The 26,672-nt window shown below is 40.6% G+C and overlaps 1 protein-coding gene across 2 annotated transcripts in view; it reads left to right on the forward strand.

Annotated features, from left to right (window-relative positions):
• RBMS3 (RNA binding motif single stranded interacting protein 3) overlaps window positions 1–26,672 on the forward strand; it is an 882,638-nt gene that overhangs the window by 468,788 nt on the left and 387,178 nt on the right. For both annotated transcript variants that reach the window (XM_082258270.1, XM_082258271.1), the window contains exon 4: window positions 2,294–2,385. In XM_082258270.1, coding sequence (XP_082114396.1) covers window positions 2,294–2,385 — 92 coding nt within the window. The remainder of the gene's footprint in view (window positions 1–2,293; window positions 2,386–26,672) is intronic.

The following is a 26,672-nucleotide window of genomic DNA, read 5'->3' on the forward strand; positions in this document are numbered from 1 at the left end:
GGTGCTTACTGATGCAATACAGACATAAGCATGTTTGGACATGTGTAAATGCATGTACACACATCTAAACACATTTACACGCAATGGATGTAAGTGCATCTTAATACTACAAGGTGCGTCTAAACAGATCTGTTTTTTCTGTCAACAATAACCTGCATGCAGGACTATTGCACATGTGAATGAATCCTTTCAAGTCCACACCTGACTGGCTACCAGTCCTCTCCTAATTTGAGTACTGCTGTGCATGAGATTGCAAAAGGCTGTTACTTAGTCAAATGTAGATTTTTACACTAGCTGCAATAAAAAAAATAAAAAAAAAGTATTATTGAGTACAGTCATGTCATGTGTATCTTTTATATCTGCCTGAAGTTCCTTTTTATTCTGAATAATAACAGACTAGATAAATATACTTCATATTGTGCTGATCCAAGTCTATATGCTGTATTTATTATTTATTATTGAACAATATTTTGTAGAGAATGCAATGCTTATGGTGTAAAGAACTGTATTTGTAGCTGCAAAACATCTGTTTTAAAATCTTCATCTTTATTTTTGGACACACCAGATGTGTTTCATGAGTTGAAAGAATAGTTCTAAATGGAATGTTTTAGTTTTGAGACTGTGCTCCAGCTAAAGTTTTTAGTAATGTGGTGCTCAGATTAAGAAGAAAAGAAAAAAAATGACTGTGGAGTGACCAAAATTCCTTGACACACAAAGAAAAGATGTAGAAATCTATTCTTCTAATAGTCGCCGATTCTCATGCTCGAAAATGTAAGGTTTTGACTATAAGAGTAATTCCCATATACTGAACACAACAGCTTTTTTTATTTTTGCAGTACTATTAATAAAGCAGAACTCTCAGTAATAGTTAAAATAGATATTTTGAGCTGTTTATCTTTTCAAATTATTGCTAATTTTGGTAAACCAGACTGCTTTTGGTAAATCATACAAATTCTAAAGGTTCCTGTTGTCTTTTGCAGTGGATGGGATCTTTGCATCTTATATCCCAGGCTTGCACACCTGCAATGGTAACTACAAGAGGTTCCCATTCTTTATTTTTGATTGTGCATTGTTTTTTTTTTTTTTTTTACATTAATTTATATAGCACTTTTCTCCCTAGAGACTCAAAGTGCTTTATCTGCTGTTGGAACAGATGGTGAGACAGCCATCTTGGGAGCGCTCAATAGAATGTCACACTAGAGCCAATTTTGTATACAGGAACCAATTAACCTACCAGCATGTCTTTGGAGTGTGGGAAAAAACAACTTCCTTCAGTTAATAGGAAAAGTGTGACTCCAAGTGGTTGATGCAAAGCCAGGAACTATAGCATGGAGATCTCCCCCCTAGAATCCCAAAGTCTAGGATCAAAGAGGAAAAACCTGTTTCAAGTTTTTATTGTTGTCCATGCCCCTGCTAGGGCGTCTTCATGGCCATTGTCAAGAACACAGAAAGTGATGGGAAATCCCAAATTCTAGAGATGCCACTCGAAGATAAGTGAGGCTAAATCTTCCAATAGAGACAAATGTTTAAGTGACAACTATTCAAAATGGGAGAAGCTCTCACTTTGGTTAAATTTTCTCTTATTGCATTTTCAGAACAGAAAGGGAAGCAAACTCTCCCCGTTGTGACACCAACAGCAATATGCAAACTGAAGGGAGTTTTAAAGTGGTTGTAAAGGCAGAAGTTTTTTCTTTTTTACCTTACTGCATTCAGTGCAGCAAGGTAAAAAAATCTTCTACATGCAGCTCTCCCTGCAGCCCCCCCCCCAATACATACCTGAGCAAGATCTTGATCCAGAGATGTGCATGAGTGCTAAGACTCTTTCACCTTTCTCTCCTCATTGGCTCAGATACAGCAGCAGGAGCCATTGGCTCCTGTTGTTTTCAATCAGAGCCAGTGACGAGGGAGTTATGGGTGGAGCCAAGCCCTTCTTCGTGTGCCTGATGGACATGCAGAGTAGGATTTGGGAGCAAGCTCACGCTGGTGGCCCAATATCAGGTGACATGCTGGGGGGGCAATCAGCGGGGTGGAGGAGCCAGGAGCGCCGGTGGGGGTCCAGAGAAAAGGAGAATCCAGGCTGCTCTGTGCAAAATAATTTGCACAGATCAGGCAAGTATAACATGTTTGTTATTTTAAAGAACAAAATAGAGCCTTTAGTATTACTTTGACCCTTCCACTCCAATAAAAACTGCATAAAAAGTTTTGTATATACATAAAATTAGATAAGAATAGTGTACTTGCACAATAATTTGATACATGTTATAAGACTAAATGCTTTGCTTATTCTTTGCAGGGTATGGATTTGTAGATTTTGACAGTCCTGCTGCAGCACAAAAAGCAGTAGCATCACTGAAAGCTACAGGTGTACAAGCGCAGATGGCAAAGGTAAGGAGTATTTATTGACTTTTACAATGAGAAAAACAACCCGCTATTGTCTACCATTGCATAACATTTGCATTGCACTGCTGTAATAGATTTTCTCTGTAATTTCTTTACTGGTTATAGTGGTTAATATGTTTTTTAGCTACCTACAATAAAAGAATGCTAAGCATTTTTCCCAAATATGTCTGAATGTTGCTTTTAATTTTCTTTTTGGATGTTTTGTTGGATGTAGCTTATTGGTTTTCAGTATAATTGCTGTTGGTGCATTACCATTATTTATGACAGTGCTTAGCCACACAATTATGTTTTCTTGTGTTTATTGTGCATTGCTTTGTCTGGCTGTCTTAGGGTTTTAATGCATGGTATTTTATTTACTTTGTAAATAACAGATTTGAGAGCTATAATGTGAAACTCCACTAATTACTTTATGTTGGAATTTTGCTTTGTATTTTAAAAGACATAAAACTACATGTCAGACAAAAACAACTCCAATACTCCTGCATCATATCCTAAAAAGAGGCACTGCACCCTTGATAGTCAGTAGACTTTCTAACTTTACAGCAAATACTAGCAGAAAAATGTATTTAGAGGAGGAGAAAAAATTGATATACAGAATTTTTTTAAATAAATGCCGCCTCCATTCCACACGTTGAGAAATATATGTAAAACTGCTAGAGATAACATGTAATACTGTAAGTGCCGGTTCATATTAGTGCGATGACAGAGATCACATGTAATTCGGAGCGCACTGCTCCTAAAATTACATGCGATCTCTGGGCGGTGCAAATTCAGCCATACAGTTTGTATGGCTGAATTCGTACCGCAATCGCACTAAAAGACGCACAGGACCCTTTTTTTGGTCCGCAGCAGAATCGGATGGCATGGTGGTTCACACTAGTGCAATCCGATTCTGTGCAAACTTACAGATCGCACTGCGATATGCGATCTTAACTTTTAATTGACACCCCCAGCGTATGGCATATGGCAGTGTGAACTGCCAGGGGTGCGGATGCAAAGCAGGAATACGCTGTATATTTGCAGCGTTCCCGCATCGCACAAATGTGAACCGGCACTAAAGGTTTAGTTGCCAGATTAAATGATTGACTTTTAGCATTTACATGCTTTTGCTCTGTACCACAACAACTGCCAAAGGGGTTCAGTCTAGACCTAATTTGTTGATAATTATTTTGTATTTGGACATTGTATAACTTTTGTTTATTATTTTGTGGGAGATGTGGAGTCAGGTGTCATATCCTTTTCGATCCTTAATGGTTAAAGAGGTGCTTTCTGTGGAAAGTCAGCTAATATAGCTGTTCTCTAAAAAACATTTTTGTTGGATTAAACAGCATTTGGTAAACTGGAACTACAGCCAAAACATTTATTTTTTTATTTTTTAATAGAGCTTGTTTTCATTTTTTGTGGTGTACATCCTCCTATTGGCGTTACTCTTTAAAATTCTACTCTAGAGTTGAAAATGTGCATCTCTGCAAGGTTTGTTGCTGTCTGTCTGATTCTAGCAACTGGTCACAGGAGCAGTACGTAAGAGGATATACCCCCCCAATGGAAACACATATGACAATAAAAATTTGACAATGATTCTAGCCCTTCTCGGCTCTAATAACATTTTGCTGGAGTCAGGTTTTAAACCTACAGCTACTGTATCTTTAGAGCAGTAATGCCAGACAATAAGGCTACGTTCACATCTTGACGTTGTTATTTACAGGCGTTTTTTAGGCATTTTTTCAGGCGTTTTTATGGGTGTTTTTTCAGGCGTTTTACAGGCATTTTTGTGCAGGCGTTTTTAGGTTGATAAGTGACCAATGGAAAAATATAAAAATGCCTGTAATCTGCCCAAAAAGAAGCTCATGTACTTTTTTGAGCGTTGGGCATTTTGCTTAAAACGTCAAAACGCTCAGATGTGAACAGGGGCCATTGAAATGAATAGGATTTGTCTTGTTCACAATGTGAACTTAGCCTTAGGGCAAAAAGTAAGGTAAAATGGTCATGTTGGATACTGAATTATAACAGGGTTGCATTGTGCCTGCTTTGCATAGACATGGATGCTTGGGTGAAATGACATATAGAACTGTTCTTTATTGTCCATAATTAGCTAGACCTCTGTTGACAACACAGTGTTATATTGTAGTAAGTATCTCAATAATAGCCCTAAAAATGACCACAGTTAAATTGTTCATAGAATATTATTTTCTAAGATGCATATATAAACCGGGTCGAACGTTTAAACCAATAGCTGAATGTTCCCTTGATCTGTCAGGTGCCTATCAATACGTTTCTTCCTGACATTAACAACTCTGGACATTTGAAGTCAGACTAGTAGAATGGAAGAGAGTTACAATCAGAGTTTAGTGTGTTTTTTTTTTAATATTAAAGCTGAACTTCAGCCTTACCTTTAGCTGTGACCAGTTGTACAGGCTCCTTTCCTGCACTGAAAATGCTTACTCTGATTTCACTGTGAAGCTGCAGCAGGTCAGATCCTTTCCTTTCCTATCCTTTCCCTTCTCAGCATTACTGTCCCTGACCCACCCCTTTCATTTACTGGATTTAATTTATTTCAACCAAGGCAGCGGAGCATTGATAAGCTGATGGTTTGGTCCAAACTTAACTTTGGACTGAACCATTGTTGTCGGATAAATTCCAGAACACCTGTTTGGCTGGAGCTGAGTATCATTTATAGAAGTGGTATTTCTACTGATTCTATATATGGAAGAGTCTCAATGTCAATGGTTCCTAAGAAAGGAGCCATTGTCAGGGGCACACTGCTTACATAGCCAGAAATCCCAGGTCATGTAAACCAAGAGGTGGGAATGGCAGTGACATCACGACCCAAATATAGTCACTGGCCAAAATTGGGCAGAACTTTTCTGGGATTTTTTTTAAAAGGGCTTTCAAATTTATGGGTGTCTTTATTTTTAGGTTCCTTTTTTGTTAATGAGAAGAGGTGCTATATACCCCTTTCACATGGGGTTTCTATTTTTTAAGGGGGGCTTCCAGCTTCTGATAAGCCCCCCCACTCACAAAACTCCACAACCATTGGCTAGGGTTGTGGGGAAGACACTTATGTCCTCATCAACACGGGGATAAGGTACCTTTCCAGGACCACCCTGGTAAGGCACTCCTCATGTTTAGGGTATATGGCCTGGTATGTTTCAGGGAGGCCAACATTTGTCCCTCTTTGCCTGGCCAGCCAGACTGAATGTTCAGATTAAGGGTATGGTATGGATTTCCTGGGGGATCTCACACTCTTATTGTGTGTGAGATTCCCGTTTAAAATTCATAGCAGACTCAAGGAGTCTGGTATGCATTTTGAGGGCACTCTTCACATTTTTTTTCACTCTTGATGTAGCATGTGCTACAGCAAAAGTGACATTTAAACATAAAAATATATATATATATTTTAAATTGCAAGCAGAAGACTTGTTAAGTTTTTTTTTTTTTTTTTTAAAGAACACCAACTCCTAAAAGGGCCTCCTAATTATTTTGAGGGACCTTTGGAGGGGTTTGTGTTCTTTTTTTTTTGCAAGCCAGAAGAGGGAGATGTCATGTGCCATCAATTTAAAACCATTTGTATATGTCAGTGCTTTAAAAAAAAAAAGCACTGCTCCTATTCAAATAGTACATTTTTTAAAAAAAGGTTTAGGGATGAGAGTTAGCATAGCAGGGTTCAGTTTGAGGATGGTTCAGTGCAATTTGCTGAATACAATCCCCACTATAAAAATGCAAAAAAAAATACTATTAAAACTATAATGGGCATTTGCTAAACTAAAAGTCAAGGAATTGCCAAACAAATGACAGGGGGGGAGGGGGGCTGGGCTTAAATTTAGGGGAACATGTATCAAAGCAAGAAAAAAAATGTTTCAAATTTACTTTGGCTGGGAGCATTGTTTTTATTAATGCTTAAAGGGAAACATTACAAATGAAAAATTCATTTGAATAACTAGCCTGGGGGTGCCCTAAACCTGCATGTTAAGTGGTAAAGATAATGGTCTAAAAAAGACCCCTCACAAAAAATACCATAGGCTTCTCCATAAAACACATACCAGACCCTTATCATTGATGATGTTGAGGGGGGCCCTAAGCAAAAAAAATATTAAAAAAGTCATGGTTTTCTCTGAAATTATTATATCAGACACTTAGGGGTTGATTTACTAAAACTGAAGAGCAAAAAATCAGGTGCAGCTCTACATTGAAACCAATCAACTTTTAGGTTTTTTTTGTCAAGGCTTAATTGAACAAGCTGAAGTTAGAAGCTGATTGACTACTATGCACAGATGCACCAGATTTTGCACTCTCTAGTTTTAGTAAATCAAGCCCTTAAGGTCTGGTATGAATTTTCAGGGGGAACCACAAACACAAAAAACAAGAGTGAGGCCCATCTAAATCTATACCATACCCTAATCCAAAAATGTTGCCAGGAAAGAGGGAGGACAAGCTTTCGTACCCCTCTAGGACCATACCAGGCAACATTTCCTCAAAATAGAGTTGGTACCTTGCCAGGAGGTACTTATCTGGCAAAGCATCTTGTCTCCATGCTTATGAGAACTAGAGCCTTGTCCCTGTAACTCTGGCCCAGTGGTTGTGGAGGTCTGCAGGCAGGGGCTCATTGGAATGTGGAAGCCTCTTTTATCAGCCAGATATCGTCCCCCCCCCCCCATGTGAAGGGAAACATAAAATAAGGAGTGGGGTCTAATGCATTATATAGGTGATCAAATATGGCCACGGCTATATTTGGTCATTGTCATTTCCCAAGTTTTCTCTTTGTTTACATGGCAGTCAATTACTAGCCAAGATATGAATGGGGCCGAGTGATACTTCTGGTTGCTAAGGACACAGAGGGTGCTGGCACTGGTGACTTTCTTAAAAACCAATGACAGGAAGGAAGCTGTCATATACTGTATAGTAATGGCAGAAATACTGTTACTACTGTATATATGTCGTACTCCTCCGACCATATCAGAAAAATGTCTGGCATTTAAAAGAATGCCAGAACAGCTAAAATTCAGTCCAAAAGGAATCATAGTAAAAATAAATTGTAAAAATTAACAAAATAAATTCATAATAAAAATTCATAATAAAAATAAATTCAGCTTTAAGCAATTATTAAACGTGTATGTCTAAGTGCAAAAGCAATCATATTGTCTCTGTAGCATGTGGCATTAAATGATATTCTTAACATGTTATAAACTGATAAATTATGATGGTATCACACATGGCAATTTTAAGGGAATTCCAACCACTTTTGAACAGCTTTCATTCACAAAAATAGCAAAACAGATCATTACAGCCTACCACTAACAGCTTCTAATAAAAATGTGAAATAATTCAAACTGATAGTGGCAGTGTGTCCTGATTTATAACCAGCTTTAAAGTGGTTGTACACGTTCAATTCTTGTTTTTAAAATAACAAACATGCCCATACTTACCTGCTCTTCTGTGCAATAGTTTCGTAGCCCCGATCTTCTTCTTCTTCTGGGGTTCCCTCAACGGTGCTCCAGGCCCCTCTTCATCATCAGGTGCCCCCAGAGAAAGCAGGCTCGCTCCTAAATCCTGCTGCTACGTCCATTGACATAGACTGCGGCCCCACCCCCTGCTCCCGTGTTACAGCTTTTGATTGACAGCAGCGGGAGCCAGTGGCTCCTGCTGCTATCAATCTGTCCAAAGTGGAGAGGGACAGCGGCTGGAGTTGCTATGCTCATGCTCAAAGCTGGATCAGATCGGGCGTAGAGTTTATTAGGATGAAAAACCTTAAGGCTTTACAAAAGGGAGGAAAAGAATGTCAACACAGGATGACGCTGTGGACACTTAAAATAGCACGTGCCACGTCCTATTTGGACGTCTTTCTATACACACTTAAGGCTTTACAACCACTTTAATTTAAAATATGCTATCAGATAATATTTATTCTTTAGAGAATAATATGGAAACGATTACAAAATATAAAACCATGTACATTTGTTTCATTATTTATTACATTAAAGGTAATAATAATGAAGTGCTCTAATGTATCATTTTACTGTACAACTAATAACTATCTAATTCAAAGAACTAGGCAAAAACAAATGGGAATACATGTTATAACAAGACATGCAATCAAACATAGCAATCTGATTCGCAAATGGAGATAAAAAATATGTTTCTATATAAATCAAATATATTCATCACCTGCCTTCACACTACACAGATTCTGTAAATATTTAATTATATCATGATTAAATATTAAGCAAACCTTTTTATGGTTAAAGCAAGAAAAATGCCAGTGTCTTTTTAAAAAACAATACCATGGCAACACTGTACAGTCACAAAAGGAAAATGACCATAAATAGACCTGTCATTAAAGCAAAGTAGATCATGTTTACCCAATATACCTACACTCAAAGGCCTCTTTACAAAATACACCTATTCATTAACACAAATAGCCAAACAAGAAATTATGTGGCTAGAACCTAGTACATAAAAGCAGGCAGTCATGGTCAAAAGGTCCTCTCATCCAACTAAACATTAACTAACTATAGGAATGGAGAATGTAAAGACTGTAGGATGATAGTTGGTGTCATATATGGTTGTAAGCAACAGAAAGAGCTAGCCTCCTGGGTTTTTCACGCAATGTAGTTTCTAAAGTTTATCAAGGATTGTGCCAAAAGATCCTTTGAGAAGCAGTTCTGTGTAAGAGAATGGGAAAACAAGAGACTGAAGGCTGAAGTTGGAACCAGACAAATATGCAAGTCAGCACCTTAGATTCAATAATTTTTATTAAAGTTTGACAAGTAGAACAAGGGTAAGCTGCCAAGTGAGCAAATCAAAGCGGTACAAATGGGTCAAGGCATAACTTTAGATACAGCAAGTACAAACATCATCATAACTTAGCATACGTATACAGGCAAGTGAACTGAGCCATACAATGTGTGACATCATCCCCTGGGCACCCCAAGGGGAACAAACTGTGCCCCAGGGAGATGACAGATGAGAGATCTTTACGGGTTTACTTCCAGCAGCCTAAGTAATCTTACACTCAAATGACTATAACAACATGCTCTGAACTCAGAGCAAAGAACCCAGAATTGACCCAGACACCAAGGTAAGTCACCTGGAGGGGGTAAAGGCTAGAAAGACAAAATGGTGGGAAAGAAGAACAAAAAGGGGATGGGGACGGAGGAAGGGAAGAATAAGAGAGAGAGAGGAAAAGGGTAGGAGATGAAGACGAAGAGAGGTCCAGCTACATCCCAGTCATGAAATCATATTGTCTCAGTCCGAGACAGTACACTTGGGGTGAGATAACCAACATTCCCACTTCCTCCGGAATGAGGGAGTGGCAAAATTGGCACTTGCAAGCAATCTTTCCATCATACATTGGTGGTTAAGCTCAAGGATGACTTCATTATGAGAAGGGGGTACAGGAGATTTCCAATGTGTAGCGATAGCAGTTTTCGCTGTGAGAAGCAGGTGTATGACTACTGTTCTATGGCAAGGTTGAAGGTCTTGAATATTGAGATGCAAGATAGCTAATGACGGAGATGGGGAGACAGTGTCATGTGTAATCTCCGAAATCAATGTGAATATTCTGTTCCAGAAGGAGCGCAGAGAGACACAGGACCATAGTGTGTGATACAGGGTCCCTATCTCTCCACACTGTCTCCAGCAGAGGGAGGAGTGGGACGGGTAGAACTTAGACAGTTTAAACGGTGTAAGATACCAGGAGTGGAGTACCTTCTGGTATTGTTCCCAATGTGTGGCACATTTAGTGGCAGCATAAGTGGAGGCAAAGGTTTTTAACCAAGTGGAATCAGAAAACGACTCCGACAGGGTTCGTTCCCACTTGATGACGGAGGAGGGTTTAGAGAAAGTGTAGTGGTTATTATGGAAGGCGTAAAACAGTGTAATGCCTTTCATATGAGGAGCAGTGTTCTGAAGGAAAAGATGTACCAAGTTAGGGAGTTCCAAATAAGTGGGAAGCGGATTCTTTTTAAGGAAAGAGCTAACCTGGAGATAAGTGAAGAACGTACTCTGTGGTAAATCAAAACGGGCCTGTAATCTATCAAATGGACTTATGCGGGAGTCCTGGAATAGATCGCTCAGGAGCGATATTCCCTTTCCCAACCAGGGCCGTAGATCAATGTGAGGGATGAAGTGGTTCAGCACTTTCAGTGGGATGGGTATAGTGCTCACGGAAGCTTCAGGAGGCTGCAAGCTGCAGAATTCCTTCCACTGGGTAAGAGAGGCTAGCGTAATCGGGTTTTCAAGAGCAGTAGGCCTAGCACCTAGTGCGGCAGCAATGAGAGACAGTCGTAAATCGGTACAAGGGAGTTCAGAAGCTTCGATGGATGCCCACGCTTTGTGTGGAGTTGGTGCCCACCAATATCTAAGCTGATCTAAAACACACGCCTTATAGTAGGCTGCCAGGTTGGGGACACCCATGCCGCCGTGCTTTCTGTGTAAGACCATGGTTTTAAGAGGGCATCTTGGGGGCTTAGCGTTCCACACAAAACGTGTCAGAAGTTTTTGGAGAGCTGAGAAAAAGGACACAGGCAGGGGGGTGGCAATGGTTCGGAAAAGGTAAAGTAGTTTCGGGAGGACAAGCATCTTGAAGGAGGCTATTCGACCCATTGTGGACAGTTCCTGCGTTTTTAATTTCTGCAGTACAGCGGGCAGGGATTCCAGGAAGGGTTTAAAGTTTTGTTCATAAAGTTGTGACGTGTGTGGTGTAAGATGTGTACCTAGGAATGGTATAGTATGTGAGGACCAGATAAATGGGAATTTCCCGGCAAGGGAGCTCTGTAGAGCAGGCGGTATATGAAGGCCCAGAATTTGGGATTTGTTTGCATTGAGCTTGTAATAAGACACCTTGCTAAAGTCAGACAGGAGTGTATATGCTTCCGGCAGGGAGGTGGCCGGGTCTGTAAGCATGAGCATGACATCGTCGGCAAAAAGGCTTATCTTGTGTTCCAAGCCGGCCACCGACAAACCTTTTATGCGAGGGTGAGAACGGAATTGTTCCGCCAGAGGCTCCATCAGTAATGCAAATATAATGGGGGACAAGGGGCACCCCTGTCTGGTTCCGTTAGTGATTCGAATAGGTTTAGATTTCATTCCGGAATTGAGGACAGTGGCAGACGGGTTGGAGTACAGAGACAAAACAGCTGATTGTAACCACCCCCCAATTCCGAAGGCATCAAGAACCGCCCTTAGGTAGCCCCAGTGGACCCGGTCGAACGCCTTCTCCGCATCCAAAGAGAGGAGCAGAGAAGGCGTCCGAGTAGCTCCAGCCCGGGAGATCAAGCCGACAAGTCGTCTCGTTCCGTCCGGGGCCTGGCGACCCGGGACAAATCCAACCTGGTCCGGATGAACCAGAACAGGCAGGACCCGCTGTATCCTGAGGGCCAACAACTTAGCAAATACTTTAACATCGGTATTTAAGAGCGAGATCGGCCTATAGTTTGCCGGAACCGCAGGGTCCTTGCCGGGCTTAGGAAGGGTCACTATCACAGCCCTTAACATATCTGAAGGAAACATGGATGAGGAGGAAGCAAGTTCAAAAACTGGTTGCAATCGTGGAGTAATTTCATTAACTAGAGCCTTATAAAATTCATTGGGGAGGCCATCCTCCCCAGGGGACTTATGGTTGGGAAGTTTGCGAATGGCCGACGAGATTTCAAGGGAAGTAAAGGGTAGAGAGATGGACTGGAGTTGATCCGCTGTGAGTGCAGGAAGCTTGACCTTCTTGAGAAAGTCCTCAATTAGTTCAGGACAGGGCTGGGGGGTGGCAGGGTCCGATCGCAGGTCGTAAAGTGATTAATAGTAGTCTGCGAAGGCGTCGGCTATATCTTTTGGGTTAGACATAGAAATCCTAGTGTCAGGATGTGAAATGGAAGCAATTTTACTTTTGGCTTGTTGCGCCTTGACCCGCCTGGCTAGCCACGCCCCAGCTCTGTCTCGAAGGCCATAAAACTTGGCTTTAGTATATTTCAGGTTGTTTTCATATTTATAGAGAAGCAGGGATCTCAATTTTTGCCTGTCTAACACTAATTCTTGGGTAAGAGTAGGGCTCGGGTTAGATTTATTGGTGGCCTCTTTGGCTGCTATGGTAGCCAGTAGTTCCTCAACTTGCTTCCTCCTGCAGCGTTTAAGTCTAGAAGCGAGTTGAAGCAAAATCCCTCTCATATACACCTTATATGTGAGCCATAAAGTAAATTGGGACACATCATCCGTGTCGTTGAATTCAAAAAAATCTTTATGTGCTTGTACGATCTTTTGGTACGAAATCCTGTCCTCCAACAGAGAGGTATTCATCCTCCAGATTGGGGGTGGGGAGTTGCCAAGTTTGTCATCAAATTCCAGGGAAATTGGAGCGTGGTCGGACCAGGAGATCGTACCAATTTCAGCACGCAAGACATTTTGCAAAGATCTTTTATCGGTCAAAAAGTAGTCTATGCGGGAGTAAGATGAGTGGGCAGCTGACAAAAAGGTGAAGTCCTTCTCGTTCCCATGGAAACATCTCCATATGTCGTATAGGTCATATTTTTGTAGTATGGAGGAGAGAGAACAAGTCGGTCTCCTAGCTTGAGCAGTGGAGTCCATGGAAGGATGCATTACAGTGTTGAAATCGCCTCCAACAATAAGCGTGCCTTGTACAGTATCTTTCAGCATGCGAAAAAGATGGGTAAGAAACTTCCTCTGCCTGGTATTGGGGGCATACAGGTTCACCAGTGAAAAGAGGGTGCCATTAATTTCACAAACAAGAATTATATATCTCCCCAGTGGATCCTCGATGGTGCGCTTAAGGAGGAAAGAGGCAGAGGCGTGAATGGCAATAAGAACACCACAGGACTTTTTGGGGGCATTTGCCATATACAGGTGCGGAAAGTTGGTAAAAGACAGTCTCGGGCACTTGTCCCTGGCGAAATGGGTCTCCTGCACAAATAGTACGTCCGCACGCAGAGATTTTGCTTCTTTCATTAAGGAGGCTCTCTTGGCAGGGCAGTTGAGGCCCTTAGCATTAATTGACACAAATTTCAGTGGCATGGTAACCAGGGGGGATTATGTGGCATAGTGGCAGGGGAGCATGGTGAAAGGATGAGTAATGCAAACACTCGCCAGTAGAGGGTCCTGCACTGATATGGACAACATGTCAGAAGGTACCTGCATCCAGGAGAGCGGTCAGCACGCGGTCGCCAGGTTGACAGTGTACGTTGACAGCAAAACAAGATGGCGGAGTCAAGTACGATGAGCAGAGGCATATTCTGGACCAGTAGTGAGAAGACTAAAGGAGGGATGGACAAAAAGAAAAAAGTCAAGTAAAAGAAAATCGCAAATACACATAAAAAAAGCCTGAACATGCAGGCGCAATGGGCGGCCGTAGCCGCTAAAGCACATCGGGGGAGAAGACGGAGAAGCATCACAGAGAACAAGAAACTCAGCAGAGCACTCAACAGGCGGGTAACCTGAAAAAATAAAGGAAAAAAAATACAGTAGAGGGCTCCCTGCCCCACACATCCTGAGGTAGCACAAGGAGACGGAGGAACATAGAGCAATTCAGGTATCCATTCCAGGTCCGGCTTGGCTCAGGCGCTCTGGGGTGGACCGCCCAGGAGGCACGGAATCAGCTGGGAGCAATTGCCATTGTTTGAACAGTTGGATGCCCTTTTCCACGCTGTGTATAGGATGCATTTTACCGTTCCATGTGACAAGCAGTTTAGTGGGGAAGCCCCATTTGTAGATAATGCTGTTGTTACGGAGAATTTTCGTGAGTGGGGACAATTTCTTCCTGTTGAGAGCCGTTTGTTGGGATATATCGGTGTAAAGGGATATACCAGCAAACTCATCCGGCACGACCGGGTCATGTTTGGCCGCCGCCATGATTCTCTCCTTAACGTGATAGTAGTGTATGCGGGCTAGGGTATCCCTGGGTGCTGTGTCAGGCAGAAAGTTAGGCTTGGGGATTCGGTGGGCCCTGTCCACACATAGCTCAATATCACTGAGGGATGGAATGAGTGATTTCATGAGGCGTTGGACGAAGTTGGTCAGATCTTTATGTGGTACGGATTCAGGGATGCCCCGGAACTTAATGTTATTGCGCCTAGAGCGGTCCTCTATGTCCGCAAGTTTGTACTGGAGGCGCTGCATCTCGCTTTCCTGGTCAGCATAGGCGTCAACAAGGTCGTTATGGGCAGTTTACAGATCCGCCATTTTAGTCTCCAGATGCTGTATCCTGTCATCATGTAGTTGTACAGTATCATGAAGTGGAGAGAACATAGTAGCAAGCTCATTAAATAAAGTACTCTTCATGGAAAGCAGCATTTTTTTCATGGAGGACTCTGAGATAGCCTGATCAGTGGCTGGGAATGCATCAATGGGGATGCCTGGCTGAGCCTGAAGTAAAGCCTGGTAAGCCGCAGTGTGTACTCCAGAGGGGGCTTCCCCTTCATGTCTGCGGTACTTTGTTTTAGTGGGGCTACTAGTGGTAGGTGAGGAGGGCGGAGAGGTCACTGCCAGTGTACCCTGGGGGGGTCCGAGGTCCCCTGCAGATAATAGAGAGGCAGAAAGGGTACCTGAGGCAGAGCGCGGGAGGCCGGGGCCGGCGCCATCTTGTCTTCCCCTGTGTGGAGCCGCCGGGTAAAAGTCTGTGAGCCGCTGCGGCGGCTTGGTCTGCTTCCGCCGCTTGGACATGTCAGATACCGCTCGGCGGGTGTTCCGGGATGCCGCGGTTGAAGTGGGGAGAGACAATCTGCCGAAACTCCGTCGCTGTGAGCCGCTATGAGGTGAGGTGGCAGGGAGCTCTCACACTAAGCGGCCATAAGCATCGCCGGCCGGACACGCCCCCCCAAGTCAGCACCTTAAAACGAAGTTAGATCCTACAGGGTAACAAATAGGAAAGTATCTACCGAGTTTACATGTGTCTCATTTATGGAACTAAATGACTCTATAATCATATCAATATACATAAAGTGTACATTGGGAACTGTATGCTGGGCCCACTAGGTCAAAGGTGGCTCAGCCATGTCTGTTCATTGATGTAATTTACTAGATGTGCTTATTACATTTACACATGAGCTCTGAGGCTTTTACATTATATAGACAAATTTTAATCTAAGGATGGAAAATCTGGCCATGTAATGATTCATGAGAAGGCAAACTGCATCTTCAATGTTTAGAAGAGAATGCTAAATACATCCCCCTTTTCATGTACTTGTAAGTGGGCCAGAGCATATTCTAAAACATTTGGCAATCAGGGATACATAAATCTGCTAAGGTTAAATTCATGGGGGTTCATCAAAGATACAAAATCCTAAGTTATCATTGGATTCCATTGAAGTGAAGTCATGGGGGGGGGGGTCTACTAAATTCTTGATAATGTCAAGGCTAATAGGCAAGCTGTCGTCATAAAGGGGCCTAGGGAGCTGGGAGCTACCCCAGTGGACACTTAAGCCAGCAACAGACAGTTTGAATCTCAGACGGCCAAGCAGGAACCGGCTGAGATTCGAACCACATGTGGGCAGGCTTACTGTGCCCAAGTTCATCAATTGATCAGCTTGGGTACAACCAGCCTGCCAGATTTTACATACGATTATTGCTAGTGTCTATTATACTGTGAATGTAGCCAAAAGGTTTACATCTACCTTAAGCTGTCCCCACAGGTAGAATAGCTTTGCAGGAAGGGCTTTTTTGAGTGACTTGACTAGCATAAGTAGTAGCCCCAAAATACTTTCATATTTATTGTCAGAAAGAAGCTGATTTTGTTGATAAGCCCTACTCCTCCTCCTCCATCAATCTTGCCAGAAAACTTGAAATTGGCTATGATTGAAGCTGACAAATTTTCTTGTGTACTCCATTTCTGTCTGAGTCTGTAGGGAGGATAATAGCTTTGATTAGCTCTCTTCTGGTTCTCTATCTCTTCTGGGTCTATGGTTATATCTATCTTAATGTATCTGTGTTGTCGCATGTCTAGCTATGAATTTCTCTCCTTTCATTCTCAGAAGAAGGACTGGCAGTGACAAAGTGATCGAGTGGGAGGAGCAGGAGAGGGTGGGGCTAGAACCTCTGATTGCTCTTAAGTATACCGCACACTACCCTTCAAAGGGCCAGCAGCTAGTGTTTTCTGTGTAAATTAGGCCCTATTGAGCTGTTTGACTGTAACATGTCAGGCTGCACTTGAGTGCCAAATAAATGCATACAAGAAGAAGTAGAGGCTCTGCATGTGAAGATAGTAGGTGGCAAGCATTGCTGATGTGTCCTCTTATTCCTTCTTCTCATTCTTTCTCCTCCATTACCTACACCTCCATCTCCTCCTTCTTCTTCTCCACCTCATTTTCTACCTCCAATCTAGCCATACCTCTCCCAAAAATACCAATGTAACCATTCACCATCATGTGTAGCATTCTTTTTTGTCATCTTAACTTCCCTTAATCTTTCCACAGTCCTGGAACATAGAGAGGCTGACATATGCTGTCAAAGACTAAAAATTTTGACCTGTTTGCGGCAAGTAGCAGAGGAATCTGACCACTTGTGACAGGGGAAACTTATTAGCACTGAATTAAACTTAATCACTCCCATAAGAAATTTACTGCAACTCCACCCACACCCATCCCCCTCTACAAACCCACCCTATGCTTAGCACCTGTCAGCTAGGCAAAGCTGCTTAGCACTTCAGCTGGTTCCATATCAGCTGTAGAAAGCAGCCCTCTTCCTACAGTCCATGACCAGAGCAGTTCCAATTAACGAGAATATTATAAAACAGGAAAGAATCCAAGCTAGGTCAAGTAAAAAGAACGAAAAGGTAAGCAGCCACTTAACCAACTATGATACCAGCTGAAAAATTATCAATATAAATAAGAAGCAGCGCTAAATCCTAATAGTGAAATCATGAATAATCATATGGTAAACAATGTGGCATGAAAACAATTAAAAATGCAGTGAATAAATTATGAGCAAAATATATTATTGGAAAAATATGAAGAAAAAATCAATCATATGAAAGTGAAATAATGAAATAGGTGCAAAATCCAGTGTTAGGTGAACATAAAAAAGTCCTTTTAATGAAAAAGTACTTTTCAATATTAAAATATTAAAAAAGAGTGCCCATAAAGTGCAAAGAAGTGTAAAAGGAAGGATGATTCATGAAATCCACCACCAAGCACCAACACTTAGCATACGCTTCTTACCAGATAGCATGGACCATAAATTATAATGGTCATAAAAGCCCAAAATAACCCGGCATCCGAGATAGGCGGTAGCTGCTCAGCAGCAGCTCCAAATGGATAGGGGGAAAAAATGAACAAGCATAGTGAAGCCTGCAAACATTTAACCACTTTACCACTAAGCCTATTTTGACACTTTTTGTTTAAGTTTAAATCAGTATTTTTTGCTAGAAAACTACTTAAAACCCCCAAACATTATATATATTTTTTTAGCAAAGACTCTGGAGAATAAAATGTCGGTCATTGCAAAATTTTTTATCACGCGGTATTTGCGCAGCGGTCTTTAAAACGCCATTTTTTTGGAAAAAATTTGAAAAATCACATTTCACTGCATTTAAAAAATACTAAACAGTAAAGTTAGCAAACTTTTTTTGTATATTGTGAAAGATGATGTCACGTCGAGTAAATAGATACCCAACATGTTACGGTTTAAAAATGGGACGGGAGCCCCGAGCAAAGCCACGGAAGGCGGCGGGAGGGGGGGGGAACGTCCCCTCCTGCCCCCCCGGGTAACGATCGAGCGGCTCCCGAGCTGCATCGGTCGTTACCGACGGAAAGCCGACTGTCGGCTTCAAACAACGGTACCGGGATGATGCCTCTAGCTAGAGACATCATCCCGGTATAACCCCTTAAAGTCAGCTGACGTAGGTCTACATGGCTAGACGTTAAGTGGTTAAAGCATTTGTTATCCTAAAAATAATAAATAAATTGATCCTGTTCCCTTAAAGCATGTTATACAGCTCAGTGCTTGTGCTGTGTAATTTGGCACCTTCTATCACCTAAAAAACCTGGCTGATCTTGCCAGTTTCTACCTTCCCCTCTGTACACTGACCACAGTGTATCATGGCTGCTGAGCCCTGACACCGAGGTCAGTGTACGTGCCTCCGTCACCCGCAGCCCGGCTCTCTACTGTCTTGTGTCCTCCTCTGTCTTCCTCCCCCCTCCCCTCCCTGCCTGTCAGCTCCATATCTAGGCCCACCTGCTCCTCCTGCTGCTCAAATAACTTTTAATATGTTATATAATCCTGTTTGTCTCCTAAGCCTGTGTGCCTCTGTCTCTGTGTTTTTTTTTAATGTTTTAAAAATGCTGTATATACCTGATTTCAGTGTGCTGCTCGGTGATCACGTGAACGGGTGTCTCTCTCTCTCTCTCTCCTCCTCTCCTTTCAAGTGACGTTAGCAGGGTAATCTCGGCCCTGCCCCTTGGAGCCGTCAAACGGGGAGAGGAGAGAGCCAGCCAGTCATGTGATCGCTGAGCAGAACACTGAAATCAGGTATATACAGCATTTTTGTAAAAAAAACACAGAGACAGAGGCACACAGGCTTAGGAGACAAACAGGATTATACAAAGTCCTGCAAGTGGCTTGACAATCACTTTAATTCCTTTTTTTTAATATATAAGAAGTATCTTCAATAAGTTGTAAACAGACACAAACAAGTCAAAAACCAGCAGACTGATAGCTAGTTAGAAAAGAACGCTGTGAGTAATGGCTAAGCAATTGTATAACCAAACCAGCTACCTGTACATTTATACATACTGTACATACTAAATATATACTTACACAATCACCCTTGCTTAGGGTACTATACAATACAGCAGATAATATCGTTCATGATCAACAGCAGCACTGAAATGCATGCATGTTTGAATGGACAATGTGTTTTCACAAACACTGTGACTTGACAAACCTATTTAAGTTCAATGTAAGATAAAAACATGCATAAGCAAAGTAACTGCATGCCAAAATGATCAATAAACCCCATGAGATGCAACCTAAATGACAAATCTTAACTTTTCCTGTATAGGTTTATCTTAGTCCACTACCTCTTTTGATAAGGAGACTCAAAGTTTTTTTTTAATACCCATGCACAGACTTTAGTTATACCATCATTTCAATAATGGCAATGCACTAATCCTACAGTAGGTATTATTTTGTGAGATGCTTTTTTAACATGGTAGTAATTGACCAATGTTTTTAGGTGCATAAGGCCTTGTTAGCAAATACTTATCAAGAAAACAAATACAAAATCCTCTCTTGGTGGCAAAAAGCACCCTAGCTACTACATACAATAAATTACCAGGTATCTTCTCTCTGTTGGCTCTTTGTCTCATTAGCATCATCTTTTTGAGGGAAAATTAGGTATGCACAAGATCATGACCTTTATGGAGGAAAAATTATGTATTCATGAAGAAAATGACCACCCTCACTGTGTATCTAAACAAGGGGATCCTTTGAAACAAAGAGGTTTAGGTCCCATTGTTAAGATAAACAAAAGTTGCTGAATACTCCCATTTGCAAACAATTACCCTCCATGCTAGAAGACACATTACACCCTCATGATGATCAGAGTCTAACTAAAATATATTCCTAATTACTATGTTATTTACATCAGTTAGTGGAGATTTCACATAAACCATCATACTCAAACACTCCAGGGATTGTCCCATTTTGACCACCTTCTGATTTGGGGTTACAAAAACTCTGATTAGATGATCTCTTTGGGATAAACCTGCCACTTACCTACATGATACACCAATATCTTTCAAGTGCAATAGGAATTCACTTCTTAAACACCTCAGAAATGCTGCCAAGGTTTGTATCTCCTCTATGTGGAAACAACAGATCCACCTAGGATGGAGCAATGGCATGCTAAAATTTCAGACATACAGTTTATGGAACAAGTCACAACTGCGGCCTCACAGTCCCTTAGATTGGGCATACTCAAGGGTTTTAGACTTTTGTTGGAGGATAGGGACTTGTATATACTTACCGGGGGGGGGGGGGGGAATGTACAAGGGATTGTTTTTGTGTTTTTTTTCCCCACTATTCTTTTCTCTTTGCTTTCTCTCCTAACTTAGCAGGCAGGGGTAACTGCCCAGTACCCCAATTTTTCTATTTTGTGAGTATACTTCTAGGTTCTGTCCAGCTATGCTAAAATGTGATTTATTTGATTGGGTGTCTGTCCTGTCTCTTTTTTGGTCTAAATAAAGAATTTATAAAAATATATATATTTTTAGAAATGGAAAAGAGTAAAAACCAAGTAATATTTTAAAAACTGACTTTGTTAATTATTCAGGCAAGAGAAGTAGTTATAATGACAGTTTTTTGGGGGGAAATGTCCTAATTACACGTGTCACTTCATAGATGTACGAAATGCAAGAGAACCTAGTTTCTCAAACAATGCATATGCAATGCCAAATAACAAGTTAAAGGGAATATACATCAAAGAGTGAATACATACAGAGATGAAAGTTTTGCTGATATGAATGATGCGAATCTCTCTCAGATGTTGTGCAACAAGTACAGCTGTTATGAACAATGATGCTGTATATTCTTTGATATATCAAATTGAGGGCAGAATAACACACACCACACACACACATATATATATATATATATATATATATATATATATATATATATATATATATATATATATTATACAGCATGTGTGTGTTTTTTATATGAATGTGTTAAGTAATACAGAAAGACACTGTTAAATGTACATTAAAGGTTGTAGGGTAGGGTTTAATTAATTAAATTTGATTTTATTCAGTGTTTTTATTTGCATTTTTTGCCCTTTTTGTGCATTTATTTAATTGTGTACTATTGCTTTATTTTTTAAACGTTAGTTTTTTACCATCTGTTCTTTCTGTCTTTGGAAAAGAGTCAAATAATGAGACCATAGGTGGACCATGTTTTTAACACAAGAACAGCTCCAGGATAATGTTGACAAGTTTCTGTAACCATCAGAAGTGATTTAAAACCCATTAAATTCTTAAATATAACAAAAAGCACCTAGTTTTTTTTTTCCAATTTTTGTCCGTCGACAGATATATGCTTTGCCAATCTGTAAATTCTCAATGGAATTTCAAGGAAATTAAAACTTTTGTTCCTCCCTAGCCATTAATTGAAATGGATTTTTAAATACCCCATTGAATCTTTACTCTGAAATAGTAAATGAACAGCAAAAAGTTAATAAATAACATTCTGTGTTTGTTTTAAAAACCATATTCCTATGTTTCTGTCTGCTGTATATCATTTTGATCTGCTTGCTAGACTCTGATAGCACAAGACTGATGAGAAATTAGCTACCCAGTGAGGCACTTCAGTATGTGCAGATGGTGTTTACTAGAATTATACTGGCACAAGCCAACATGTTGACACTCTTTGGTGCGTTGATGTTTGCTTGCAATGAATATTAGCTAAATGTACATCCGATCAAGTTTTGCATTAATATTTTATCTGCATGATCAACAAATGCTCTAAGGTGCTCTTACATGTCGTATTGAATTCTGCTAATAATCTGTCCAAGCATGACTAGGAAGATGTGGTTGTTTGAGGGCTGCACTGGTACATGCATGTGGCTTTCAAGATAAAAAATAATGTTTTAACACAAAGGACATGGGCAGTTGGCCATCTCCAAGGTGCTCTATAATTGTCAGACTTGGCGTGTCTTCTGATTGTGAGCAAATTGATAATATCAGAAATAGGTGAGTGGTAGAAGTGTCTATTTTTTGCTAACAAAATATTGCTTGTTGCATAGCCTTGATATAACCATAAAATGAATTCATGGGAGTATCTTTATAATATTAATGTTTGCAGTAAATCCCCAGTACACAGGACATCATCATAACTAAAAGAGAAATGCAGCCTACAGGAGAAACACAATGTGAGTTCACCCAAGAGTTGAAGACCCTATAAAATGTTTAGAAATCATCCAATTTATTTTTTAAACCTGCACTAGCACATTCCCATTTGACCACATCATAAAAAATATACCTGCTGTTACAGAAAACAGATACTTGCTCTTCTTGCCACAGCCTTCTGCACTCTTAACAATGTTAAATGTTTCTCCCATAGGGAATATTGAGCCATTTCTGGAGCATCTTCAGGGCCTCTGGAGAGGAGTCATTATTCTCTGTAATAAATTCTAATGCACACGTGGAAAAAAAGCATAGGAAGAAAAAAATACCATGGCTTTTAATCCAGGATAGTAGTGCATCTGCAGTCCGTAATAGGTACATTTATTAAGAAAAGGGCAAAAGAGGGCTTTGGAAGTTTGGAGTTTAATAAAACTGACCAAGAAACACTTTATCCTTCAATAAGCTAAGGAAAAGTCAGTTGTAAATTATATATCACTTAAAGTAGGTAGCCTGCAGCTTCCCTTTTGCCTAGGCCCACTTCTTCAGCCATTGCACAGTGTCTCAATGGAAAAGTTCTTCTTATTCTTAGACCATACCCCTGTATTAACACTATCAATGTCGATCAAAGATACAGGAATTGGTGGGGTGTGGTTATCAAACTCCTAATAGGTTCCCATGAGGCTAGAAGCACAGAGTATGCCTAGATACTGTCACATGTGAGGAAGTACTTGTCTGCTTCTAATAAGAATTACATACTAAGGAGACAATTATTACTAATTACTTTTGTCAAAATAATCTTTGTTACTGAGTTCTTGTTAGACAGCCAAACTGATTTTGGGAACATTTTTAAATATCCGCATACTGTAGATCTTTTGCTCAGTCGTAGGTTTATTGTTTATTTTCAATAGTCTTTATTGAGTTTTTTTTTTTAAAGGAACAGAAATAAACATTGTGAACATTGACAATATTGTACAAAATCTTGACATCTTATGAGGGATTGTAATAAACAGATCAGCATTAAAATACAACTATAGAAAGGATGGACCCATTAGGATGGTAGAAACGAGGTCTAGAGCATTGTCCAGCACCCAAAGACAACACATCTGGGGACATACTGTGTCTCAGGATGGTGGCAACACCCTCAACCGTGTGCTGTATCATCTCGAGATGTTCCCTTTTATCATGGTGAAAGGAGCATAACTATAGACTTGTACAATTTCGATAACAGTACACTCCTATGGGATATCTTGTAGCTAAAAATACTATAGAAGCTTTGCCAGTATGTGATGGGGGGGGGGGGGGGTATGCAGTTCATCTTGGATATGAGACATGTCAATTAATGCCTTGCAACAGTCCAGAATTTTAGGTCATTTGTACATGTGTTCCAGGTTCACTGATCCCTTTGCTCTGCTGTGAGTGCGGTGGGGGGGGGTCAGAGGTTTATTGTTTAAAAGGTATGCCCAGGCAAACATACATCAATAGAAGAGAACTGACATGTTTAGCACAAAGTGCTTATTTATGCTCCTAACAAATAAGCACTTTCTTCAAAACACATCAAGGCTCTTCTGTTGATGTCTACTTGCCTGTGTATACTTTTAACACAATAAACCTATGGCAGAATAAGAAAACGATGAAAATCTTGTATTGTAGATGTATGTTCGCTGTACATGCTGGGACCAGGGAAAGTCTAAAACCTTTGGTTCTCCAGGTTTTGGGGTATGTAACACTGGCTTCCTTGTAGCAGCAAATACTTTGCTGTTTGTTCAGATATTAAGAAATAGTCCACTTTAGGATTACATTTGATTTCAATGGTTTTTATTAGAAAATATCAAATACAAGTGATAACAGAAACAGTCCAGTAATGGCAAACAAAACCCAAATGTGAACAATCGTCTGAGAGCAAGGTATAGCAATAATAAGTAGATAGTTAGTAGGCAAGGCATCAACAATACAAGAGTTAAGAACCAGCCAGTGTAAGGAATACAACACCGCAAAAGGTCACTGACCAACGACTAGGGGGGGTAGCCCCTATAGCATAAGGGCACGGCCCCGGAGACACCCCACTTTAGGATTATATTTATTAATTTATTAGCATTTATAGTATAATACCAATAATGCTGGTATTTCATAAGACAATCTGTATCTTTATTTTTAATTGAAATCATTCATTTTTGGAAATTTTATGAAATCTGGGCAACTAGTTATTTTCTTTTTTCATAATGGATCCTCAACAACAAAATAGTCTGCTTGGTGATTGTATGAACAAAGTCCAACTTTTAGTCATTACATGCATGCATCCAGGAGTGACATGATCCTTGGTTCATTATTATTAAGCTGCTTCTAGCACAGTTGCATCTGCCAGCATCTGAATCCTGTGTAGAGTTAACTGCAACAGACACAGTAATTGAATACTGAGTTTGAAAAGGGAGGAGGCAGCAAGCCAGTGCCATAGCTGCATAGCCGTATCTGTCACCCTTAGCAACTAAATTGCACAATGTAGCCTCAATTTCAAGAAGATGAAGAGAACTAACATGACAGGTATCCCATGTTATGACCAATAAACATAATTGCTTACTGCCACAAGGAAACGAGGAACACAATTGAAACCATGAAATCTTTAAAAGTTTAAAGTAAGCCTATAATTAGTAAAGGCTGTACAGTATATTAAAACATTCATAAACATACCCTGTTTACCTGTTATGCCAATGCATGCCCTCTGTTTGTGAAATCCTTGGGCTTTAGCTTGGGAAGCCTCCAATTCAGTACTCAAATATCGACTTTTCTACAAAGAAAGACATATGTCCATCACATTCAAAGGATAAAAATAAAATGAAAAACCTTGCATCCTCAGAACCCTAAACCCATTTATCCAGAGGGGGACACGAATCCTTTTAAAGCATGAACACATTTTTTTCCAGAAGGGAATCAAAATCTTCCTGATCCTCAAAGGCAACTAAATACTCTCTGGATCAAGTTATTTGTTATAAATAATAATGGCCAGTTATAATTTGGCCAAATAAAATGACTTTCAGCCCCTTTTAAAGTAATAAGATGTAAACGTGCAGAACTATTCTACAAAACAAGTAACATAACATAAATTAGCAAATTGTTTATACACTTTTCTCTTGATGAACTGTTTTTCTACATTGTAATTGTATGCAAATAAAAATTTATTGATTTTAACAAACTTTGTAATGTCCTTTGACGGCACCGAGAAAATCCTGCTGCCCAACTCTATCCAAAATGTCTTGCTTGATGTTTTTTAGAATGTGGGTACCTATATATTTTTTTTTGTTTCATATGGGTACCTATATTTTGAAATTAAAACTTTCCTCTGAGCTACTATTTCCAAATTAGTAGAATTGTTGGAATACACTATGGACTTAAAGCACAAATAAACTCTGCAAAAACAAAAAATAAACACAAATGTAGGGTTTATGCCATAAAGTATTAGCATACACTGCACATTATGGCAGACTTATCTGCCAGCCAATCTCTTCCAGCACTGTGGTGTCTCATCTGTTACAGGCACTTCCATTTTCTCCTGTTCTTTCTCTGCACTCTTTAACTGCTAGACTGACTGGGCCATGATGACATCACTCCTGCTCATGTTCACAGGGGTCCCATCATCAGGACATAGTGTTGAAATATAATTGTGTGCTGAGCTGTGCACGCACAGCCTAGTGTAGTGATGCTAAAAGACCAGCGAAAATTGTTTGACAGAAGAAGCCAACAGGGTCTCTTCTGTCATAAAATCTTACCTGTCAGCATTTTGTTTTTGTTTGTTTTTTTCGTAACATTTTTTTTGGGTTTCGTAAAATTCCAATACAATATCACAATCAGCATGTTAATGTTGAAAGCAAACATAGGAACAGGAGAAGGATCCTTCCCATCCTATCCATGGGAACATATGAGAATAATAACATTAAATGAGGAAGAACGTACAGTATAGGCACAACCGTGCAGCTTTGAAAAATTTGGTTGTTTATTCTGGTCCCACGCCTTGTGAACTTGTTTAGTGCAGATTCTTAAATCTGTGAAGCATAGTCATATTGTCACGTACCTGAGAGGAGACTGAAATGATGAAGTCAGCCTCTCTTGTATCTCCTGCCCAGGCCCCACTGGGAGTGAAACAGAGGGCGCCGAAGGTCAGGATGCAGCAAGAGAACCATCAGGTCAGGAACAGTAGCCGTGCACAGTAGTTCAGCTTAGGTTAAAGAAGCACTCCACTTGCACTGCAGGGCAGGGACCTGTGGCTGGTCAGAGCTCTCAGCAGACTTGCAGCAGGAACACTCGGGGTGCAGAACTGCAACAGCAGACAGCCAGGCAGACACTCAAATGGATCAGTAAGCCAGGATCAGAGACAGAGGCATGGTCACAGGATTAGGAAGGATCGTCAACAGGTGGGCAGTGAGGTACAGATCAGGAGCAGAGCTA

This window comes from Pelophylax lessonae (assembly GCF_965119305.1).
Source record: "Pelophylax lessonae genome assembly, chromosome: 5".
Taxonomy (NCBI): domain Eukaryota; kingdom Metazoa; phylum Chordata; class Amphibia; order Anura; family Ranidae; genus Pelophylax; species Pelophylax lessonae.